At 43.9% G+C, this 24,700-nt stretch overlaps 1 protein-coding gene across 1 annotated transcript; it reads left to right on the forward strand.

Moving 5' to 3' along the window:
• The first annotated feature begins 6,195 nt into the window (after positions 1 to 6,195).
• Positions 6,196 to 23,454, forward strand: stxbp6l (syntaxin binding protein 6 (amisyn), like). Its single transcript, XM_061704648.1, has 7 exons — positions 6,196 to 6,348; positions 9,722 to 9,883; positions 10,537 to 10,667; positions 10,761 to 11,055; positions 11,711 to 11,809; positions 13,097 to 13,209; positions 22,809 to 23,454. Exons 2-7 carry the CDS (start codon positions 9,730 to 9,732, stop codon positions 22,830 to 22,832), a joined length of 816 nt encoding a protein of 271 aa, XP_061560632.1. The 5' UTR covers positions 6,196 to 6,348; positions 9,722 to 9,729; the 3' UTR covers positions 22,833 to 23,454.
• Positions 23,455 to 24,700: the final 1,246 nt, after the last annotated feature.

Here is a 24,700-nt window from a genome sequence, read left to right on the forward strand (position 1 = left end):
CAGGACACCCTTATGTCTGAACATGGTGTTCATTATGGACAATCCATGACAAGCACAGAAGTCCAATAACGGAACACTGTTCGGGTTATGGTCGGGCGGGGGGCATTCTTCCCGATCACGCCCCTCCAAGTCTCATTGTCACTACCCACGTGAGCATTGAAGTCCCCCAGCGGAACGAGGGAGGCACACTGAGCTGCTGCTTGGTCTATAGGCAGAAACAAGAGTCAGTGCCTGTCCCCCCACTCAAAGGCGGTAAACCCCAACCTACAAACACCAAGCCAGGGGGCAATTAGTAAACCCACACCTGCTTGGCGCCTCTCACCGTGAGCAACTCCAGAGTGGAATAGAGTTCAACCTCTCTAGAGAGAACTGGTACAAAAGTGCAAACAGTGTGTCGAGGTGAGCCCGACTACATCTAGTTGGAACTTCTCAACCTCGCTCACCAGCTCGGGCTCCTTCTCTGCCAGAGAGGTGACATTCCAAATCCCTAGATTGGGCTGCGGGATTAGCTGCAGGGTGGAGAGGGGCTGCCCCCCTTTTCTCTTATGTCTTGCAGCTGGTCGGACTGGGCCTGCAGGAGTCTAGCCTCTTACTTCACACACACTGCACAGTTTTATTACTCACACTGTACATATTTCACACACTGGGTACGTTCATGCATCTGAACAGGACAGGTTAGAACAAAAAACAAAAAAACTGAAATAACACCATTTATTTACTGTCTGCTATTGTGGGAATACAAAATGGCTGCCTCATCCTGGCAATTGAGGTCATAGATTCTGCTTATGTATTGCAACAACATGAGGCTCTCTCCAGTGACAGTAACGGTAAAGACAGCTTGAGTGACAAAATGGGCCGTTTGTAAAAGAACCAAAAAAAAAAAGCAACTATGATGACACTAAGATGCATTTTTGTTCGTTTTCATGGAAAAGGCATATGAAGCAATTGGAGAAAAAAAATCTAGTCATCAACTTCAGAAAAAAATGTCATAAAACTACATTTCGGACACCTAACGGTAAAGACATTTTGGCATGAAATATTTGAAAAATGTTCTTTAGAATGTGTTTTTCCTCGAAACAATTATGACCTTTTGCTGGATAACAAATGGCAATAATTCAAATACTCATCAGTAAAATGAATTGGGTTTTCAAAAGGGAATCCATTGGGCCATGGCTTTACTGTTATGAATCAAATTATATTAAAATGACCCAAATACTCAGAAGTAAAACGAGTCAGTCAGCCACGGGAAGGGTGCAGTGATGGAACCGCTACAAATGTGAAGGCTTAATCACTGTATTTAACCATATTTCTCTCCAGCTGTTACACTGTCAAATCAGGTAAAGCATATTTTGGGTGTACGCAGACATGAGCATACTGGTGAGCGATGACCTCGTTACTGAAGGCGAAGATTTACTTCGTGTTCTTATTTACGAACATGAAATACAGACAAATAATTGAGAGAGTATAGAAATGATTGACTGGCTCACAATCTCGGTTCTAGTTCATCTCTAAATGCGTTTGATGGGGTCAGGGCCAGTGTCGTCGCAGTTACCTTGAAAAAGTAACTTAGTTACTTTCCGGATTACTTGAGCTTAAAAGTAACTTCGATACCTTACTGATGACTTGATTTCAAAAGTAACTGAGTGAGAAGAAAAGCAACTTGATAGTTACTTTCAGCAGGAATATCACTTATCCGCAGCACAAAAAAAGCGTTAGCGTAACCGTACCCATTACTTGGTAATGTTATTCTCGTGAACGAAAAGCAACTTTTGGCAGATAAATCAAAGTAACCGCAATTTGACTGCTCTAATATAAAAAGTAACCCATTAGATTACTTATGATGTCACCGGACCACTTTTTTTGTTGTTGTTGTTGTTGTTCCTTGCGTAACGCGTTACTGGCATCACCGGTCAAGGGCTCAAGTTGGACCAATCGAGTTCTTCTCCACCAAACTCATCCAAGCACGCCTTTCTGGACCTTGCTTTGTGAGCACAATATTAGCATCTTTTGTCCAATGATCATGCGGGTAATTATGCATAGGTCATATTTAAACGTGAAATGGCCAAATGTTTGTGAGTTGCCAGCAATATGTTGAGAGGAACTTCAAAATTGTTCAGGGAAGTTAAGACAGTATTTGATGAAAAATACAAATCAAACGAACGTTGTGATTATTATTATTTTTTTAATTAATCCCCAACACAACTTCAAAGTATTTTTTCACTTTCTTATGCCATGTCCAAAGAAATATTCACTTGCTCCCGACCTTTGTCGTTTTGGGCATAACTGTCAGTCGGAAAGTCGTCTTTCCTGTTCCCAAGACGTGTTTGTCAAACTTGAGTTTTTTTTTCAATTCATTTTCATTTTTCTTACGAATATCTTTCTTGGCTGCATGTTATTTCGGTACTTCGTGTTGCAATGCCAAAGTTTATAGATTATCATGGTTTTGGTGGCCAAGATTCTCCATTCAGTAAAACAAAAAAAATGTTTAAAATGAGAAACGATAAAAAGTATGATGTACGTTGTTCCCGTTTGACATTTTAGCCTCCTCTATTCTGTCATCAGGGCAAACAAGACAACTTTTACCTTTAGCTAACATGTTAGCCCATATGACAAATGCCAATTGTTAACTACTGTACAGGTGAATGTGCCATTTTTACATTAGATGTCCAGTGTATCACATTATTCCAATAAGTAGACTAGAGTCATTTTTAACATGACTGATTTGCTTCATTTTGTGTGTGTGTTCTTGTTGCACTCGCAATATGTACCATACAATTTAGGTAAAAACCTGCTTTGAGATGTTCTGAGACTAACTAAATAGGAGACTGGACACGCAATGATCATTTACAGAAATTCAAGATGTGCATAGTTGTATGTTAATCCTTGTGTTTTGTTTACTGAACAAGCATTTCTTTCATTTGCACCACTACGTGTACTCCTGAAATGTCCTAATTTGTGGGCCAGTGCTACTTTGCAGACTATCGGGTGGTATACTGTACCAGGTGAGTGGCAAACGTATGATGATCTTCTCATCAAAAGTACAGTCGATTATGCTGAAATCAAGTATAATCAACAAACCCTCTTATATGGCGTCTTTTGCACAATCGACAGATTGTCCCAGATTATGGCACTAGTCACTGTAAACTTTAAACTAGGTCTCTGCGCCCTTTGCACAAGGGTGATTGCAGCGGACTATTGTTCTATTAGTCATTTCAAACTGCTCTAATTGCGAGAGGACTCTGCATCTTTTTGCACAATTGTCAAAAAAAAAAAAAGAAAAAGCTGTTACTGGCATTACCACATTACTGGCAACCTTTTATTGCTCTGTGACTCGTTTTTTATGTCTTTATGTCTCAAAAGTATTCTCTGTCAATTGTCTGTTGTCATACGAGAGCGGCTCCAACTGCCGGAGACAAATTCCTTGTGTGTTTTTGACATACTCGTCAAATAAAGATGATTCTGATTCTGATTGAAAAGGCAAGCGGACCCAAGCGCAGGGAGGTTGACAAGTCCTTTTCCAAATCCTTTTTGCACGCCACCGTTTCCTCTTATGCCCATATGAGACTACAGGTTTTTAGCCCCGATATTGACCCAATTAGCTATCGCGGGCGATTTCTCAGATCTGAAGTCTTGTCGTGCGACATCATCCACGACCAACGATTTGGCCATACCGTAGCCCTAAGTCGCCAGAATGAAAAGTCTAGCAAAGATTTTTGGGATATCTTGTGTGTAGTGTGACATATCAACGACCACTCTCCGACAGATCACCTTGATGCCGGGCCAATAGGACTGCGTATTGTGACGGCCTCGTCGCCTCCCATGCTTCCCGCTGTCAACATACTTGGTCGCCGTTGGCAACATTAATTCGCACAAACCGATGTTTACCAAAGCTTTAGAGCATGATTCGACAGAATGTCCGCATGTTTACGAACAAAGGTTAGCGCTAGCACTAGCTTGCTAGGCTACATAACGTGTTGTTGCCTGCTTGCAAGTCATATCATATTAAAAGGATGTGAACATATCGCAAGCCCTTGACGACGACTTGTCACCATGGTAACGGTTGTATCCGGTTGCAGAGAACAGTGACACGTTTTCTGATCACGCCTCCCTGACAGTGTTTGATTTGACAAGATAAAGCCCAGTGATCATAAAAGATGGGATATGGCGGTATACATGTCGGGTCAGACAGCGATACCGCAAAATCTTATGGCAGTGGTCTGACATAGTGCAGTCGTTAAAGATCATCAGCAAGTTCGAAGTGACGTCATTCCAATAACCCTGTTTGAATAGATGAATGTGGCACCTTCAGAAGCTTGTGAAGCTTCATTGCACCCAAGGATGAACGGGACTTGTCCAAGTCCGCCATTCTCTTTCTGAAATCTTGGCTGATTTTCTTTTGACTTTCTGATAAAGCTTCAAGATGGCACCTGCGCACGTGGTCGCCTCGGTAACGTGCTTTCTGATACTGTCCCTGATTCTGTCTTTTTCATTCGTCTTTGGAGACATTACGTGACTTACATCAGGGAATACTTGCTAAACATTCGGGAGTCTACTCCGAACCTTGTGCCAAATTTCACAAATCCACAAATGTTTTTTTTTGTTTTTCTCTAACATACTTACTCACTTGTGGTGCATCTGCACTCGGGCCCAAGGAAGGCGTGTCGGGGTACAGGCTAGGTCGCGACGGCGTGGATTTCGAATGCCGCCACGGTCGATTCACCTCGCAAATCTACGCTCTCTACCAGACAAAATAGATGAGCTTTGTCTCTTCATGAAGACCAGTAAAGATTTTAAATGCTCTGCCGCACTCTGGTTCATGGAGTCTTGGCTTTGTGAATGCATCCCCGGCCTCGCCAGTGTGGAGCTTGCTTGTTCTCCCCGTGCCTGCGTACTCCGGTTTCCTCCCACATTCCAAAAACACGCATGCTAGGTTAATTGACACTTCTAAATTGTCCGTAGGTGTGAATGTGAGTGTGAATGATTGTTTGTTTCTATGTGCCCTGCGATTGGCTGTTGACCAGTTCAGGGTGAAGATAGCTGGGATAGGCTCCGGCACGCCCACAACCCCAGTGAGGATAAGCGGTATGGGAAATGGATGGATAATAATCCATATTATAATAAAGCCATTAATACAATTCCCATTACACCCAGTAGCTGAATGTCGATCTCTTGTGCAAGGAAGAACAGCACATACCAGGATCATAAAAATTGACCTCCAGCAGGTTGCTTGCATGCAAGCTGTTATTTTTTCAAAGTTGGAACAAAAAATTCAGTTCAACAGTTTCCAAAGGCACCGTCCTTTAGACTGCAAGGAGCAGAAAACCAATTCAAGTATGTATATATCCTCATTATGTTTGATTTTACACGACTTACTACTATTACCCTTCCATATATCCATTTTCTTTGCTGCTTATCCTGTTCAGGCTTGCAGGTCATGGGAAACTATCCCAGCTGACTTGGGGCAAAAGGCAGACTTCGTCCTGGTCTGGTCGCCAGTCAATCGCAGGACACATATAGAGAAAGACAACCATTCACACTCAGATCGACACGGTCACGAAGGGAAATCTAAACACACGCTCAGCAGATCTGCTCTTATGATAGCAGTATCTTCGCACACAGGCCACGACATTAGGTACCCCTCGACAACCATATCTGAGATGAGACTTCTATTGAAGCTTGTGCCTGAGAAGATAAAATGGATACATATAGACGTGTTCATTTAACAGGGCATGTGTTTATTATTGCGCTTGTGGTTTGCAGTTTTGTAGGACTGCACTGTATCGCCCTGAGAGGCACTACTAATATTTTGCTTGACGATATTTTTAATTCATTATACAACCGAAGGGGCATCGAATATTTTGCTTCACGAGGAACGTAAACCACCTCGCCAGAGTATAACAGAATAATTGAAAAAGATAGCTGAGACACTTTATCAACATCAGATTTTGAGAGTCAACACAAAATCCCCCTGAAGGGATGGACACCATGTGATATGATTAAAGATTTGGCGAGGGGACATATTCGTGAAGAATTCCACGTCTTATGATTTATGATTCAGCGATTTAAATCGCATTGTGTCGTTTGGATCTCAAGCAGCCATAAAGTGCAGTGGGCCGTGGCTCTCCGTGTCTCAAACAGAGAGCGTCTGTTTCTTGCCTTCCAGTGTCATCCTCCTCTGGTGGGACACACTGTGATTTGTGTGTGCCTCCACAGCATGGCACACCACTCGGTGTGCCACCGGGGTATAAATTCATGACGGCTGTAATATCTAACAGGAAACTAACATCACTTTGAACTAACAAGAAGAGCTTTGTCCCCTTTGGAGATTCGAGAGCCGAACCAGGAGAGGTAAGTCAAACAGCTTATTGTTAATCATTATTGTTGTTTGGGGGAGGCCGGTGCAATGACTTTGGGGCGAAAGGCAGATTACATGCCGGACTAGTTAGCGGTCAGTTACAGGACACATATAGATGCAAACAAATATCCGCACCGTCGCGGAGTCGGAACTGAACCCACACTGCCGACATTGGAAGTCAAGTGAGTACCGCCCCGTAAAATATCCATTGCCCTTGAGCAGGAAACAACAAAAGAGTTTGTTCTTGGCACTTCAAGGTTTAATTATTGAAGAAAATCCTTCATAAGCAGGCTGTAATTCAATCTGACAAAAAGGCTAGACCGAAGAATCCGAGTGCGGGTCAGTCACGTCATCCAAACAGTCAGCATGAGGAAAAAGTTTAGGAAACCACCAGTGGGAGAGGAGAACCTTAGAGGGTCCATGGAGACCACACGCGTATACTGGACAAACGCCTAGCCAATCATGTGGGAAACCAACGACTTGAGCAAAGGCACTAAGCAACAAGACAAGAAACAAAGCATCAGAAGAGTGACACTGAAAACAAGTGCAATACGATGTATAGCCTACCAACCAAGTCCAGCGAACCAGCTGGAATCAAGAACCTCAAGGACGGTTTGGTGAAGGTACTGTGGACAGGTGCGAAGAAAGTGTGATGACGAATTGGGATGTGCGGAAGGCACTACATGTGGGGTTGCAGCGGCACGCGGCATGAAAGAACAAACATAGCAGTTCCACACCGCTACGCCTTAGGACCCAGACCAAACATCTACGCAGGGAATAGATAACTCTGACAATTACGAGAAATAACTCTACATTTCTGGTAGTTCAATATTGCCATCTGCATTAGCCATGGTTGTTGTGACGGGAGGACATCTTTCGAACCCGGAGGGATCTATCGATTCTAATTCATAGTTGCATACATTAATTCCATAAGTGTGCGAATGAATGTCTGGTGGTGACCGTCAATTCAATGGGAATGTCATCAGTGCCAAGCGCGTCTTCATTGCAAAAAATAAAAAGAAACAGCAATGTCGAATGCAGTGTGTGTGTGTCACCATCGCTCTGTCTTTGGGGTCAGCCAGAGGGTTAGGGCGAATTGGGGACCCCACAATCGATTGCCACCATGAGTGCAATCGATTGTGGGGTCTTTTTCTTCTTCAGACAGTCTCATCCAATGTCTATCCAATGTCCCTTCTTTTCACAACGGAGGCATCTTCTGCACCCTCCGCGTCACCTCCCCTGTTCAGCGTCCAGCCTCAACCTCCTCAAATCTGGTTGCTGTCCATCGGTCGTCTAGTACATTCCGCAAGGGCGGGCGGTGTGGGAGGGAGGCGGCTGTGTGAGGCGAGCAGGACACCGCGGAGGTGCCGTGCGCGAAAGGGCCGTGCTGTGGGCTGTGGGTTGATTTGTGGAGGCCACTGTGGAACCCAGCTCGGGACCGCAACTCGACTTCCTCCCCTTGGCCAACTCGGACAGATTAGACCACAGGCGATACACGGTCATCAGTAACTTGCCCAACTTAGTTTTTCTCAGAAAACGTCTGTCCCTGTTCGCATCTAGATCTAACAGTCAACCACATTTCCAGACATTTGACATTTTTTCTCTAAAGGTTCAAAATCCTTGACTTAAATTTTTTTTGTTCTTTCTCAAACAACTTTCTTTTGACCTCAACCTATTTTTTAGTTGTTGTAACTGTCTTGTACTGAGGCTCCCTGTTGCTGGGAAAGCACATTCATTTATCCACATCTCCACGCAGTCCACAGACGTCTCTCCATAGTTTTCGCTCATAAGAAACATAATAGTTGACATGTGCACTGGTGATTCAGCCTTACTCTTTTTTGATCTTCCCACTTCCCATTTCCAGTGCCTGTTAGAAGTGCTTCTCTTTTTTACAATATTCGAAGGTCTTCAAAATGGTTGGGGACCCTTTCCCCTGATTGTCGCACTCTAACCTGGGGGGGCCTAAACCCCTGACCCACGTCGGACGCAAACTTGGGGACCCAACCCGTAACCCACGTCGGACTCGAATCTAACCCTGACCTGAACCCCTAACCCCCAAACTCCAACCGGGGGACTTTAACCAACACGTTAACCGGACTCAAATTTAAGGACTTGAATCCAGGACTTTAACCTAGCCTTTAACCTGGATGAGTGAAGGGAAGAAACAATTAAGCTACAATTGAAAAAAGTCACAAAAGAACAAAGAAATATTGAAGTCACAAACGTATGGGATAATATCATAAACTATGCGCTAATTAATATATAGTAATAAAAGAGTATAGACTATATTTTGTCATAACAGAAACCACAGCAAGTTACTGTCAATCATAACGTGCAGTATGTGAAAAACAATAACAAGACCAGACATAACTGCCAAACTCGTCTTTCCTGCAATTGGCTATCATGCCTCTGCCACCCGCACACGCCAGACACTTGCTGGTTTTTCAACAAGCACCAGGCACTCTATCCCAGCTACGCGTATGACTGCACCAGACTAGAATTTCGGAACACACAATAGCATTATGAACTGACCCAACACTCAATAATTTATTCACGTCACTCAGGGGATGAATAATAATGTTTTTTTAAAAAAAGGGTGAAAGTGCATTGACTTTTACAAGACTGGCATACGTGCCCTTGTTCGTGGATGGGCAGTTGGTGTTGAGACAAAGGGAGATTACATTGAAAAGTAGTGATGAAATCCCCCTTTTCTGGGCTTTTTTTCTATGTGTATATTGTCTTTCTGTTGCAATAAACAAAAAGAGAGGAAAATCGGGCTCATTACTTTATGACGTTCTTCTGCCAGCCCATGACAGGAACTGGGATCCTCTTGGCAGGTGGCGATCTTAACCACTTGGGCACTTATGCTTTGTTTCACAAGCACCCAAACCCAGCCAAATTTGTATTTTTACTTTTTTAACAACACATGCAAACAGCATTTTCTCGTGGATAAACAAACCACCGATGAAATATGGTACCCTGCATCTCGTTCAGCTCGGTTAGACGACGGTTCACCAAGGCTGTGACCCTGACAAAGTGGTAGAAAAGGAATGTACGAATGAATGAATTCAAAAATCCAAATACTATAGCCACACTCCCGTCTATCGATCAGAATACAAATATGCCTACATTTTGGAACGGGTTGTCACTGAATCCATTTTGTGGCATCTCATTTATATATGCACGATCAACCCATACACAATTGTTGCATTGTTCATTTAATAAAATAAAAAATAAAAAAAGCAAATGCAGCTACAGTGTTGAAAAAGAGTGCGCCATATTGACTTTGCTTTACTTTACTTTTTGGTTATTAATGTTACTCGTTCTCACCAAGGCCTGACATGCATCCTGTGTCATTTAATGTAGGTCTAACAATGAATATTCAGTCCACCATCAATAAAGAAGTCTTCATCCCCTGCAACGAACGGATGCTGGTGGGTTCGGAGGTACGGAGGAGAAAAAAGAAGAGAATGCCTTTTCTTTCGCCTGGATCCAAAGGAGACTATGCAACATTCATTTGTGTTTCAGGTAGAAAAACTTTTTCACTTTGTGTACGGTGTGCCATGAGACACATTTGAATTGAGTCGTCACACAAACGTGCAGAACCTTCCAAAAGGAGACTAGACATGTAGGGCTAGAAATGACACCATCTGGACCACTCTTGTCTTTATAAGTTAGCTGGCTGGCGGAATTTCCCCCCTGTGCAACTCTTTCCTCGGCAAAACACCATTTCCAAGCTACTATTTTGGAAAGACGTCACACAAGATTTTGGGGTATGTTTACATTTTCAGAGGTCTGGTCCATTCCAAAGACGTTTGATGAGTTGAGGTCAGGGTTTGTTTCCCACACACAATTCTTCGTGCAGCATAAGTGTAATGTATTCAAGTGCCCCCTTTCAGTACTTTCAAAGTCACCTTTGATGTACTATTGTTGAGGTTTTGTGACATTTGCAAATCTTGGCATTCTGTTTATATTTCATATTGAAACAGCGTCCCAACTTTCTCCGTGTTGTATACATTTTCATGTTCTGCTGTCAATGCAACGAATGAACTCCATCCAGCTATTTTCAATCTGGCTTGTCCGTATTTGTTAATTGTTCGTTTTATGTTGTTCGTTTACATTTTACAATTACATTGGAATTAGTTGTCAACAGCGAATGATAGTTTCTGCTATCTTTGTAGTGACCAACACAAGACCGCACCAGCTCCTCATTTCAAAGGTGAAGCAGTATAGTGGCTCCTTGGCCTTCACAAGGACGTCACAGTGGAAGGCGGAGCAACTACGACAGGTCAATGGCATTAACCCCAACAAGGTCACCATGTCATTTTGATTTCATAAAAGAGTCGGTAAAGATATGACTTTTTAAAAGCTCATCAAGAGTAATTACTTGCCTACTCTCCACTAGGACAGCCCCGAATTTGACCTGGTCTTTGTCAATGCTGTGGATCAGTGGGTGGCCACCTCAGCGGCAGAAAAGTGCATCTTCGTGCAGATTCTGTACCGCGCCTGCCAGACCTACTGGGAGGGAAAGCCCGGAAGTCTGATCAAGGCGAGCCGCCGGGTTTCCGGCCAGGTCGGGGCGGCCGGTCCCAATGATTCCTCACCGGGGCCTTCATCCGGAACAGTACGAGCACGACGGAAAAGCTTTGTTGCACCCAGACCACCGGAGTTCATTAACTGCTCGTCCAAACTCACACGAGGTAATATCGCACTTCACAGCGTTGTGCAAATGTTGTAGTCCGTCGCCAGCTTTATTGTTTTAATGGCCAATAAAACAACACAGGAAGTGGGAGTTAGCCGGATAATGCATAAAACGCAAAACCAGTGTCCACAAAACTAGGTAGAGGGGTGCCACATAGCCCGAGGAAGAGCCCATTCACTAAGGTGATCATCTGGAATTTATTTTCGATGCTTGAGTCACCATGTGATCAATGTGTCTCCCCACAACTGCGTCCTCATATTTTATTCATGGCAATTGCAAAGGTAGCTATTGTATTCATCAATCAGGTTTTTCATTTTCTTGGAAGACGACATGTATGTAGTTAATTGGTTAGTTAGTTCAAAAAAAAAAAACAAGTGGAAGAGAAAGAAGTCACATTTTTGGGACAAGATGTATTTTCTGGAAGTTGGCATAGATAATGGAAAAGGTCCAAAATAAGATCACTATTTGTCATGTTATGTTTTGACATTTTTAATAACTTTAACTTACCTGTACATTAAAGGTAAATGTCATACAACCTTTGGTTACACTGTGGTCGTTATAGCATCGGCAAAACAACAAATCTAATGGTGGCCAAACACTAAGTGCAATACTGTATACAATTTTATTGTCTGATTTTTGTCTCTGGGCGACAGACTCCTCCACCATGAATCTGTTCATCTACCGCTGCAAAGCCTTCTTGAATCATGTCAAGAAGAAGATGGTTGGAACACAAAGCAGCTCACAGAATAGAGGTAGTTGATTTTTTACGACAAGTTAGGGGCAACTACTTCTATCATTTTATTCAGGTTTTGTGTCTCCGTATGTATGTGTGTGTGTGTGTGTGGTTTTTTTTTTGTCTGTTGTCCATTGTCTATTCTGCACTTCTCTCCAGCTCAAAGGCATCTCTGTGCTCTATGGCAGGGCAGTCACATGAGTGTTGACTTTGTTGATTTCGGGGAGATTGAAACAATACAATGCAAAACAATAGCTGATATTTATGGGGCCCTCAGAGCACTGAAACTGAGAGGGAGCGCAGTGCACCACAGCAGGAATAGGCTCCAGCTCACCCATGACCCTAATGATGACACAATAAATTGAAGGTTACAATGTATGTCAACGTATTGCCAAATATTATTCCAAGGCATTTTTACGACATCCACCTCTCCCTGCAGCAATTGTCTTGCACTTTGAGAAAAACAAATCTTGTAGTTCTATTTTTACGCCACGAGGTAGCGGCAAACCGTTCAGTATGAGACAATCGAGCAGAAGCAAACCACGCAATCGTTAGCTACAGAATGAGAAATGCTACGCAACCGGGTATAAAGTTGCTCCCCAAAACATGAAACTATACCAGTGACGTGTGGTCAGGGTAGGCAAGTGAGGCAGAGCCACACTGCCCCCTGTTGGTCTTTCCTTTCCACTGCACGTGAATGGTAAAAAAACAACTTTAGGATTATATTAAATTGTTCCATTTTACTTCTATGGTCCGTGCTTTACATTGATTTTCTTCTTCAATCCAATACTTTCAACGAGTTTGTCCTAAAAATAGCAGAATTTTCATATTTCCTGTTCAAATGCATAGGAAGCGCATGTTACGAGTCACGTTGAGTCATCGCTCGCATGATGCTTCAAGAGACCACGCACACATCCATTGAGGCAGGCTGTGATTGGTCCGTGGCTTCACACGAGAGACATTGGTGTTTCCTCATTACGTCGCCAATGATATACGTTTTATCACACATGTACTGCACTTACTGACATTGAACAGACTGTCTAATATATTTAATGACTATGAAACATACCAAAAAGGTTTCAACTCTCTATCAAGCCAAAAATATGCGCTATACTTAAACCTATCCTTCACACTCACTGGAATATTTGGAAACTCTATAAATTCAAATCCAGAAATGTATTTTAAATTGCATAAAATATTTTAGTAACTGTTTAAATGTTTACTTGTATATTTGTAGTAATTATTGGTATAGTACATTTCATTCTTCTTTTGTTTATATTCATTATAGCGTTTCATTTTTATGCAGTCCATCAGATGACAGTGGCTTTGGGAGAGCATGGGGACAAAGTTACTGCAGCTGAAGACAAGACTGTAGGACTAGTGCACACAGTCCAGCAGCTTGCAGACATTGCGCACAAGGTAATTCAACAAAATTTCAGACAAATAATTGCTTTTCAGGCGGCACGGTGGTCGACTGGTTAGAGCGTCAGCCTCACAGTTCTGAGGAGCGGTGTTCAATCCCCGGCCCCGCCTGTGTGGAGTTTGCATGTTCTCCTGCGTGGGTTTTCTCCGGGCACTCTGGTTTCCTTCCAAATCCCAAAAACATGCATGAATTGAAGACTCTAAATTGCCCGTAGGTGTGAATGTGAGTGCGAATGGTTGTTTGTTTGTATGTGCCCTGTGATTGGCTGGCAACCAGTTGAGGGTGTACCCCGCCTCCTGCCCGATGTTAGCTGGGATAGGCTCCAGCACGCCCGCGACCCGCGTGAGGAGAAGCAGCTCAGAAAATGGATGGATGGATTGCTTTTCAGTCACAGTATTCATGCTCAGTTGCGTGTTCTCATACACAGCGATCATCGTTCATGTATTTCACACATAGATACTATGTATCTTTTTGCTCAAAATTAGCCCTTAAGTATGTGCTATTAAGAAGCCCTGGAAAGCGATATGGTTCCGGCGGTGTCTGGTAAGGTCTCACTGTCAAAGCTGATCGAGTACCGTGACTACTGGAGCAGCCGCCCTCCCTACTCTCCCCGGAGATGTCGTGCGGGTGGGTCATGTGATGGGTGTCCAGCAGCTTGGCATCTTGATGTGGTATGCCCGCCGACACCCAAGGCCTTTCACGGGGACATGTCAAAACAGGTGTCTAACACTGGGGTAGTGCTAGCCAACCTCCAATGTTGAGAATAGGATACCAGTCAATGAAGGGACGGTGCTTGGAGAGTGGGCTGGAGTTCTCGACAAGCCCCGCCCCCCCTTCTTGGAGATGTTCTACTCAGCTTGCACAGGAAGTAGAGACGCTGGTGAGCTTTCTTGGCCAGTGATGAGATGTTGCTGGTCCAGGAGAGGTCCTCAGTGACGTGCACTCCCAGGAACTTGGTGCTGCACACCCGCTCCACCATGCTGGGAGTGCACTCTCCTGAAGTCCTTGGTTTTACCCTAAGATTAACACCACTTCACTGACCCATGTGTGACCATTACACTGACTGCGAACCTCCTGAACCCAGATGATATCCCTTCCAAGCAGCAGAAGGATTTCACCTGAGGGTCCAAGAGGTGGTATCTTGGTAGCAATGGTCTGCGGGGACGATGGTGTGTAGCAGCCTCTGGAGTCGGAATTGTTTTCTCTATTTTCTATAGCTAGTGTCACATTCCATTTGCTGAGTGTTGGCAGTGCCAGAGATATCTATAGCCTCTACCATGAAGTCTGTGGCTCTTCTTCTTCTTTTGTCTGTTATGCCAAAACATATTTTTAACACACAAGGAGAGACCATTCCCTGAATTTGAAACATGCTGAAGACTGCAGATTTGGCTGCTATAGTGATGGATTCTCTTGCCATAAAGGGAGATCGACCCACACAAAGAGCTGCGACGTGATGATTGCAGTAACACTTTGAACAGCAGATGGCAGTTTTGGGCTCCATGGTTTGTGAACGTACAGCATTTCAAACAAATGGTGTCATGGGTGTGTGCTTTGGTTGTTGTTTTCCCCCGGTCTCGTACACACCTGCTCCTGAGAGCATCTTCCCCACCTGTGCCTCATTTACCCTAATTACCTCATGCATTTAACCTCCTGTCTCATTCTTTCTGGTCGCCAGTACGTTGTACCTTGTTGTCACGTTGCAGCATTCCTTGTTTCCACGTCACCGACTCATAGTAAGACTAGACCCTGTTCTGATTTTTGACCTTGCCTCTTTGCCTAACGGTTTTTGGATACTGTTGCCTTTTCAGATTGCCTGCCTGTGTACCGACCTCTGCTCGTGCATTAAACCTCTCTTTTTTGAAACTGTCCATCTGTATTGGAGTCGTGCATTTTGGGTCCTGTCCTCTGTTCCGTTCATGACAGAGCGAACTGGTCATAACATGGTGCGCAAAGCCCTTCAATCGCGGGGTCAACACATCTCGAAGCAGGACGAGCAGCTTGCTGCCCTCCACCTTCATCTAAATGGACTGTTGGAGCATCAGGACACTATGATGAGACAGGTGGCCTCACAGTTTAAAGTTCTAATGAATATGGTTCAGAAGAAAGAACCAGCTGTCGCCACTGTACCACCGTTTCCATGTGAAGCAGTCACCATGCAGCCACCTGCCACGTCTGTTCCTGTCTGCCCACAGCTCTCTCGACCGGAGAGGTTCTCTGGAGATTCTGGGAACCTTAAGCCATTTATCACTCAGTGTGGACTCCACTTTGAGCTGCAGGCAGCTGTCTTCCCCCCGAGTGGGCAAAGATTGCTTTTGTCATTTCCCACCTGACTAGTCGTGCAGAGGCATGGGCTACTGCTAAATGGACCCGCAAGTGTCATTCTTGGGCTTCTTTCATAAAGACTATGGAGCATTTTTTTTCAGTATTCCACACCAGATCGTGAAGCAGCTTGCTCCCTTGTCACCTTACAACAAGGCAAGCGCAGGGTGTCAGATTGAGTTTCGCATTCTAGCAGCTGAGAGTCAGTGGAATAACAGGGCACTACCCGATAAATTTTTTTCAAGGATTATCCCCCGCCGTCAAGAATCATTTGGTCCCACTAGACCTGCCGACCGACTTGGACACTCTCATCGCTCTCGCCATGAAGATCGACAAAAGGCTTTTGGGTCGTGCGCTTGACCTTGGTGAGACACTGCAGGAGGACCTGGGAGCGAGCATGCCAGATGCTGCGAACTACAAAGTGGGTCAACGAGTGTGGCTCCCCACCAAGCATGGATGATGGAGTCCAGGAAGCTCGCTCCCAGGTTCGTTGGGTCCTTCCCCATCACAAAGGTCATCAACCCTTTTACCATGAAGCTTAGGCTCCCAAGGTCGATGCGGGTCCACCCTGCATTTCACATCAGCTTGCTCAAGCCCGCCCAGGAGTCCCCTCTGGTCCCGCTTTCCAGGCCCCCTCCTCCCCCGGTTCGTGGATGGGGGCCCTGTCTTCACTGTGATGCAGCTGTTGTCGTCTCATCGGAGGGTGAGGAGGTTTCAATATCTGGCTGACTGGGAGGGCTTACGGGCCTGAGGAACGTTCATGGGTGCCATCTGGGTTTATCGTGGATGACTCATTCATTCGGGACTTCCAAGTTGCGCATCCTGGGGCTCCGGGGCCATCTGGGGCCGGCCGTTAAGGGGGGAGGTGGGGGGGGATGGGGGTACTGTCATGGGTGTGTGTTCTGGTTGTTGTTTTCCCCCTGTCTCGTACACACCTGCTCCTGAGAGCATCTTCCCCACCTGTGCTTCGTTTACCCTAATTACCCCATGCATTTCACCTCCTGTCTCATTCTTTCTTTTCACCAGTTCATTGTACCTTGTTGTCACGTTCCAGCATTCCTTGTTTTCACGTCAACGACTCATAGTAAGACTAGATCGTGTTCTGATTTTTGACCTTGCCTCTTTGCCTCACGTTTTTTTGATACTGTTGCCTTCTCGGATTGCCTGCCTGTGTACCGACCTCTGCTCGTATAGTAAACCTCTATTGTTTGAAACTGTCCATCTGTATTGGAGTCGTGCATTTTGGGTCCTGTCCTCTGTTCCGTTCATGACAAATGGAATGTTCTTTCAGGAAGCTCTTCCTGAGACCTGGAAGATAATGTTATTTTTTGCGGGTTATACCTCCAGGAGAAGTTCTGCAAGCTTTTGAAGACATGTGAAAAAAAGTATAGTATCCAGCTTCTGTCAAATGGCCATAAGTGGCGTAACCAACCGGAAGTGACATCATTTGTTGGTTCCGAGTCTATCTGAGGTTATATTCCCAGAAGCGACATCAGTTGAAATAGGGCGGGATAAAGGTTGTCAGCGGGTGTGACGGTTGTTGACAGAAATCTAACCGGAAATGACGGTACCGCTATATTGCCGCTAACCGTAATCCTAACCCTAACCCCTGGAATTGCCAGGGAAATGATTTACGTCCTTAGGGAATAGACATGTCCCCAAGAGGGCCCCCTTTTGAAATTTCGTACACCCTTAGCACCTGCAAGGGGCTTCTTTCCCCCAAGGGGGCCCCTCAAGTGGGCCCCCAAGCAGGCCCCACCTCACTACCAGTCACATATCCGCACATTCTCAACACAGATCTGAAGATTCGTGTCAGAAAGATTAGTTATATTGCTGTACGAAGTCCTTTTTTTTCATAACATCTGAAAGTGGTCTGTTTGTCAGTAAACATATATCTTCTTATAAACAATCATAAATATCAAATCAAATCAATTAATTGCTACGTTGAAATATTCCCACGATATTGTATCCACACAAATTCTCACAGTATGATTGTGCTAGTATCAAGTTGTAGCTTTACTAAAAGTGTTGCAGCTGCCGAGGAGCAGGGACGGGAGCCTGCCACAGCTGACGGGGAGCAGGAATCTACTCCCAAACCTCAATATCAGCCTGCCGATATTGAGGTTTGGGAGTAGAGGGTACGAGAGGGTCAGAGTGCACCTCGGGAAGGTGAATGAGGAAAAACAGGTCGTACGGAATGAAGTGACTTTGGGGCTGGTTTGGATGGACGTGACTTAGGCCTGGAACAAGGTATGGAAACTGGTGAAAAATTAAGTGACTTAGGAACAGTGGGGGGAAAAAACGGGAGGACAAAATTTGACCTTTACTTGGGCACCTACTTTGGCCACCACGCGGCGGTCCCGGATAGATGGCCAAATGGGTGCCCAAGTAAAGGTCCTACGGAAAGGACTTGGGCTTGGACTCACAGAGGTTGGAAATGGGAAGACGTGACAAAAACAGTCTAGGAAAGGAAAAACTAGGGAAGGAACCAGAAAAATCTAAATCCGTGACAGAGTCAGAATCAGACATGTTAACTAAATCGGGGCCATCTTCACAATCTGAAAAATCAGAATCTAAAAAAAACGTGGAGGTAAAACGGTAGGGCATGGTGAATAACTCTGAAACGTGGGGGACACAGGTGATAGGGACAGAGAAGATGGACCGATAGGGTTTACTGGAGGAGGGTAGTTATGGTTGGCAGCCTGAGGGCGCTGGGAGGCAGACTGGTGGCGTGCAGGGTGATGCCGACAGCAATAACCTCACCTTCTTTTGTAAGACAAAGCTGTGTGTTTTTTTTAAATTCTCAACATGTAATGCTCTCTTGTTTTATGTTTAGTGTCACAGTAAACTTAAACTGAGAGTGGTAATAAAAATCTCAAAGCCTCTTTGAAGAAGAATTGTATTCTTAAAACTAAAGGTAAACTGTTAACCCCCAGTCTCGTGCTGTTCCGCGTGCCTGCCTCGGCGGCCCGCTGAGTCAGTCTGCCTACACAAGACATCTAAGGAAAACCTTGTCTGTTTATCAAAAAAGAAGCACGAGGAGGCTTAACTTCGCACACGCACGCTAAATGAATTACCAGCCAGTCCCCAAGTAGCTCATCAAAGCTGAGACACAGACACCTGATTTCTCACCCGGACGCTAAATGAATTAACTTCCACCCCCAGCCAGCCTGAAGAGTCTCACCAACAAAGACTTGTTTTCCCCCCTGTTTTCAGTGACATTTGTTCCTCCTGTCTGGGACAATGGATGGAGCACTAGCGACACCCACAGGTAGTGGAACGCTACTGCAAGCCCGGATTAACTAATCACAATCTTCGCTGGACTTGAATGTTATATTATATTTTAAGAACTTTGGATGAACGCCACAAGTGTTACCATCGAAATAACGCCACTAATAATTGTATTTCTGCAAATTTCAATGTCTGATGTCAAATCTGTTTGTCAACTGAACCGGATGAAATGTTTTACCCCACACAACACAAATGCCACATTGCAAATATTACAGTGTTCTCAACAACCACATACAATTGAAACATTCGTTAACAGGGATTAAAGAGGATGTGCGTATGACAATGCAAAGCTGGAAAATGGTCTCGTTATCTTAAATACAATAATTCATATTTTATCCCACTAGATTTAAACCACAAAATAATCCTAGAATAGAAAAGTAACATTAAGAAGCGGTCCATCTTCCCTGTTGGCCCCAGAAGGGGGAAAAGGGGGTTGTCATAAAGCCCGAAGTCCCCTTTACTGCTGGCTCTTGTTCGACCAACTTGCCGAAGACTGGCTCAGCCAGGACGCCCCACCACGCACCACGAGGTGACGAGGACACACCGGACCCTTCCCGGGGCACCCTGCCAGTGCTCCGAGCTACCCTTTTTGGGTGCCTGGGCAAACTCCGTGGGAAAGGAAGCGGGCAGCACACGTCTGCTCCAAACGTCTTGTGAACAGCGACATACGGGCTGCGGCGGTCCTGCCTAGGAACTTTTCATTTTCCTGCTCTCTTTTTTTCCCTTCCTCCTTTCCTGCCAAATCCACCTGTCCCCCATGCGGACCGGACCGGCCAAACATTCGGGAGACTGACCCGCCTGCCTAAATTCTGGTCCACGCACATAAATCCAATTTACGGTCTACTAAAAGTAAAGATTAGTGCATATTTGGGTTTAAATTAACGAGAACAGGAACCCCAGCTCTCTGCATTGTCAATAAATGCTCCTTCCAACCTCATATCACAAGTTAGGCTCCTTTGCCAATCTTTGTCTGTCCTTTGTGTATTCTTTCCTTGTAGATTCCCATGTTAGAGCTAATTAAACTTTCTATAAAAATTCACAACGTGTATCATTTGTGTGTGTTTGGGTTCAACAAAAGACCTCTGGTTATGGAGAACTCTTATCTAATTCATGTAGCAACCTTCAGATTACAAGACTGATAAAAGGTTTGTCGTCTCTTTGTCCTGAAGTTTTATACATCTAAAAAGTGACGCGGTGCCCCTTTACGAGACTAATTAGTTTGATTTTCACGTTAAAGCGTATATCGGACAAACCCGGAAGTGAACCCAGGCGTTTACCTTCCTTTGTATCTTTTTCCAATTTTACTTACATTTTATTTAACCCCCATATACACAAGTACCATTTGCTGAAAGGCAGCCCCACACCATCATGTTCACACCTCCGAACTTAACTGTTGGTTTGGTGTTTTTAGTGTGAAGTTCAGTGCCATTTCTCCTCCAAACATGGTGTGTATTATGGCATCCAAAGAGTGACATTTTGCTCTCATCAGACCAGACTATATTCTCGCAGTATTTAACTGGCTTGTCCAAATGAACTTTGACATGCTTTTGTTTTTCAGAAATGGGGTCTTGGGTCATGAGCGTGCATACAGGCCATGGCGGCAGAGCGCATTACTCACTCTTTTCCTGGTGACAGCAGTACCTGCTAATTCCAGGTCTTTTTGAAGCTCCCCACAGGTGGTCCTTGGCTCTTGGACAACTCTTCTGATTGTTCTTGGACATCCTCTGTCAGCAGCAATTCAGAATCTTAGATATGCGCCTGTAACCAATGCCATTCTTATGTTTTGCAAGAATTACTTTGAGATTGTCTTGAGACAGATCTTTGCTCTTACCCATCATGAGAAGTGTCTTGACTCACACATTGGCAATGAGACCTTTTTGCAGGCCATCAATTAGGACTGAACCAGCTGACATTCATTTGCGTTGACAAGGGGCTAGATTGCTGTTTGATTATTGATAGATTTTAGGTGTTGTCTTGGATTTCCATGCCTTTATGCACCTCCCTTTCTGCATGTGTTCAATACTTGTTCCCTGTGTCATTTAACATTATTACACATTACATTAATTTCTTATCTTATTTGTTCTACTTTCTTTGTATATATGGCTTACTTGTGTTGTTCCCAACATCTGGTGAAAATTTCAAATCAATAGCACCTTTGGAAATTTATTTAGTGAGAAAAAGGGTGATGTATTAAATACTTATTTAAACCGCTGTACATTCTCAAGACGTTTGAAAAATGAAGCCTCAATAACCTTGGGAGAGCCGGAGGCCTTCTCCAACCGTTGTCATAGCCTGTCAAATCCAGGTGATGGATCGTTGACATGGAATGCTCCTATTCTCAGAGCCCACTGAAGTGACTCCCCACCCACCAAGTCACCTGCTAAATAAGTCTTGCTCAATACTAAGTTTGAGATTCAAGCCATTTATTGTATTCAGAAAGTAGATCTCCATAATATATAGTTCTCTGGCTAATTGTCAAGCTCTATAAACCCTGTTTTGAGGTCACGATGAGCGAGAAAGGCAGCAAAGTCGGAGACATCTGTGGACCTGAGTGGAAACCTGTCACTGTGTTTGTGTGGAGAGCTAGCTGTGTTGTTGCCTTGTGGCAAGCAGTAGGGACTGAAGATATTGACGTTGGAATGAGAAAATGTTATTTTCTCCACAGCAGCTTCAAGCACCTTAGCTGCAGCCAGTGTAGCCTCTTTAAGAGAATTAAATGTTGCAACAATACATGTTCGTTCAACTTCCATGTCAATTTGAAGTTTTCAGTACTCAGCTCCTGCCTTTGCCTGTGCCTCTGCTGTAACTTGGCTTGAACCTGACTTTTAAGTGTGCTGTGAAGATGAGGCTCGAGGAGCATTTGACTTGGAGCCTCGTGATGACGATTCATTTGAAGCTCCACACTCTGAAATGACCTCCAGGTTGGACACTTCTTAATGATCTGACATTTTACTTGGTGTTCTCCTGCCCTTCTCCACCTTGTCGAGGCCTTCTACTTTAGTCCGATCCACAATGAGCGAGCGTCCACTTTGATGTAGTTGGTGTCTCGCATGGCACGCTCTTGGTGGAGGATTCCCAGTTATGCTTTTGAATAATAGGTAATCTTTTCAGTCTTTTGTCATGACCAAGTGTTGAAATAAGAAAATGGTGCCTTTTTTGGGGGGGGTGAAAAGATTGTGCTAAATCAAGGTCAAAAGAAAGAGTGGCTGTGGATTAATCGTGGCATCTCTCCACTGCTGTCTCTACTCAAAATGGCTGCTCTGCAAGATGTCCAGTAGTTTAACTACCTCCACCACAAGATGTCACATCACACCTTTCATCTAATTTCTGGGGCCAGTATAATACCAATCCCTTACATACCAAGCAAATGTCCCTATAGAATCTATGAGGACGGATGGCAGGGATCATCACAACAATTACATACCAAGTGCCTTTAGTGACTACATCAGATTTTTTTGACTTTGTAATTACTTTTTAACATTTCCATCTGCTTTAACATGCTCTACTATCACTGTGTTTATTAAACACCGGACACAATCTGCACACACATATTCCCAAACCTGCTCATTATTCCATGTTGTTTTCCTTATTTAACAGCAGTTAAATGCAGTTGTCTGAGTTGACCTCTAAGGGGGGTCAACAATTACTGAGCGAGTGACCAACAGTTTGTTGCAGTCAACCGCCCCCTTAGTTGAAATATGCTCCAGTTTCCCTATGACCATGAACAAGAAAAATGAATGTAGATAATGGAGTAATGGATGGATGGGCGACATTTGGAAACAAAAAATGTTTGGGCAAAGAAAAGTGGGAGCACACCTGTCTCAAAGTGATCCTTAACCGAGAATTCTTTGAAAATGACCATCGAGCATTTAGTTTATAGGCTTGTAGGTTAAGACTAATTATTTACTCTCCCAAGCAATCAGCCAACAAGGATAACAGTATAATGCTTTGAATATATGTAATTTTCATTATTCTGCTATTTCAGATCTCCCTTAAATATGCAAAATAGAATCTCAGTGGACTCTTCCAGGATGAAGGACATGAATAGCAAGTGGATGCCGAAACAGCATGCGCCTAATTGCTTAATCAAAGCGTATTTAAAGAAGACTAAGGATTTATACGCTGTCACTTACTGTGTGTATTCAGAATTACAGCTTTATTATTTGTTTCTTGTACTTAAGACACAAGTATCGTGGTCATACTATATACAGTATATAAATATGTTGCCAGCCATCAGATTAACCTTGTTGTTAAAGTAATCATGCTCTTATTAAATGCCTTGTACAAAGCACCTAACACACCAGTGTGCATGTTGTTATCATAACTCATAGTTGCGCATTGTTGTGGGTTTATATTGTGTCCCCGCTGTGTCTTGTCTATGTTCCCTGAACACTAATCCAACTGTCAAACATTGTGTATTTTGTCTTCTGATAAATGCTGGCTAGTCTTTGTGTCTATGTGACTTATGTCTTGTCTATGTAAATTGAATCAAAATGGTTCAGGTATGTTGCACAATGACCATGAAGCAGAGGTACAATAAAAAGATCTACCAATGTGGAAAGTCAGTGTTCAAGGTTCAGAAGTTAAAACATGATAATGTAAAATGTATTACTTACTGTACTTGAATAAAAAACAGCCTACACATTTCCAGCTATTGTCTGGTAATTTCTGGTAATTTTTAAACATTTTAAAAAAAATCTTGAATTAATTGTTGTTGTTGTTGTTGTTTTTTTTTGGGGGGGGGGGGGGGTACTTTTGGATATATGTAGGTGAATGTATATTACATGTTCCAAATATTTCTGCAGCCACTTTATTTTAATAATAAATAATATTGCACTTAACATGTCTTGTTCAAAAGTGTTTCTGTTATCGTCCTTGAACCACTACTAGATGTTACTCAAACTGCATGAAATTAATTGTTCATTGAAGAACTGATAAAGAATGGAATTTGGTACACTACCGTTCAGTACAATGTTCCTTAAATCTGAATACGAATACATGCACAGTTATACTCCTAATAAGTATATTACTTGGTTAGTGACATTACACTTTCATGCCTAGAAAGAGTACCACAGATGCATTATTTGCCTTGAGGATGTTGATGCAAAAGTACAGAGAAGGTCAGAAGGAGCTACATTTTGTCTTTGTAGATCTAGAGAAAGCCTTTGACAGAGTACCCAGAGAGGAACTGTGGTACTGCATGCGGAAGTCTGGAGTGGCAGAGAAGTATGTTAGAATAATACAGGACATGTACGAGGGCAGCAGAACAGCGGTGAGGTGCGCTGTAGGTGTGACAGACGAATTGCATCAGGGATTGGCCCTAAGCCCCCTTCCTTTTTTGCAGTGGTGATGGATAGGTTGACAGATGAGGTTAGACTGGAAGCCCCGTGGACCATGATGTTTGCAGATGACATTGTGAGCTGCAGTGAAAGCATGGAGCAGGTGGAGGAACAGTTAAAAAGGTGGAGGCATGCACTGGAAAGCAGAGGAATGAAGATTAGCCAAAGTAAGACAGAATATATGTGCATGAATGAGAGGGGTGAAGCGGGAAGAGTGAGGCTACAGGGAGAAGCGATAGCAAGGGTGGAGGACTTGAAATACTTAGGGTCAACCATCTAGAGCAATGGGGAGTGTGGTTAGGAAGTGAAGAAACGGGTTCAAGCAGGTTGGAACGGGTGGAGGAAGGTGTCAGGTGTGTTATGTGACAGAAGAGTCTCTGCGAGGATGAAGGGCAAAGTTTATAAAACAGTGGTGAGGCCAGCCATGATGGACGGATGAGAGACAGTGGCACTGGGGAGACAACAGGAAGCAGAGCTGGAGGTGGCGGAAATGAAGATGTTGAGGTTTGCTCTCGGAGTGACCAGGTTGGATAAAATT

This window comes from Phycodurus eques, chromosome 18 (genome assembly GCF_024500275.1).
Source record: "Phycodurus eques isolate BA_2022a chromosome 18, UOR_Pequ_1.1, whole genome shotgun sequence".
Classification (NCBI taxonomy): domain Eukaryota; kingdom Metazoa; phylum Chordata; class Actinopteri; order Syngnathiformes; family Syngnathidae; genus Phycodurus; species Phycodurus eques.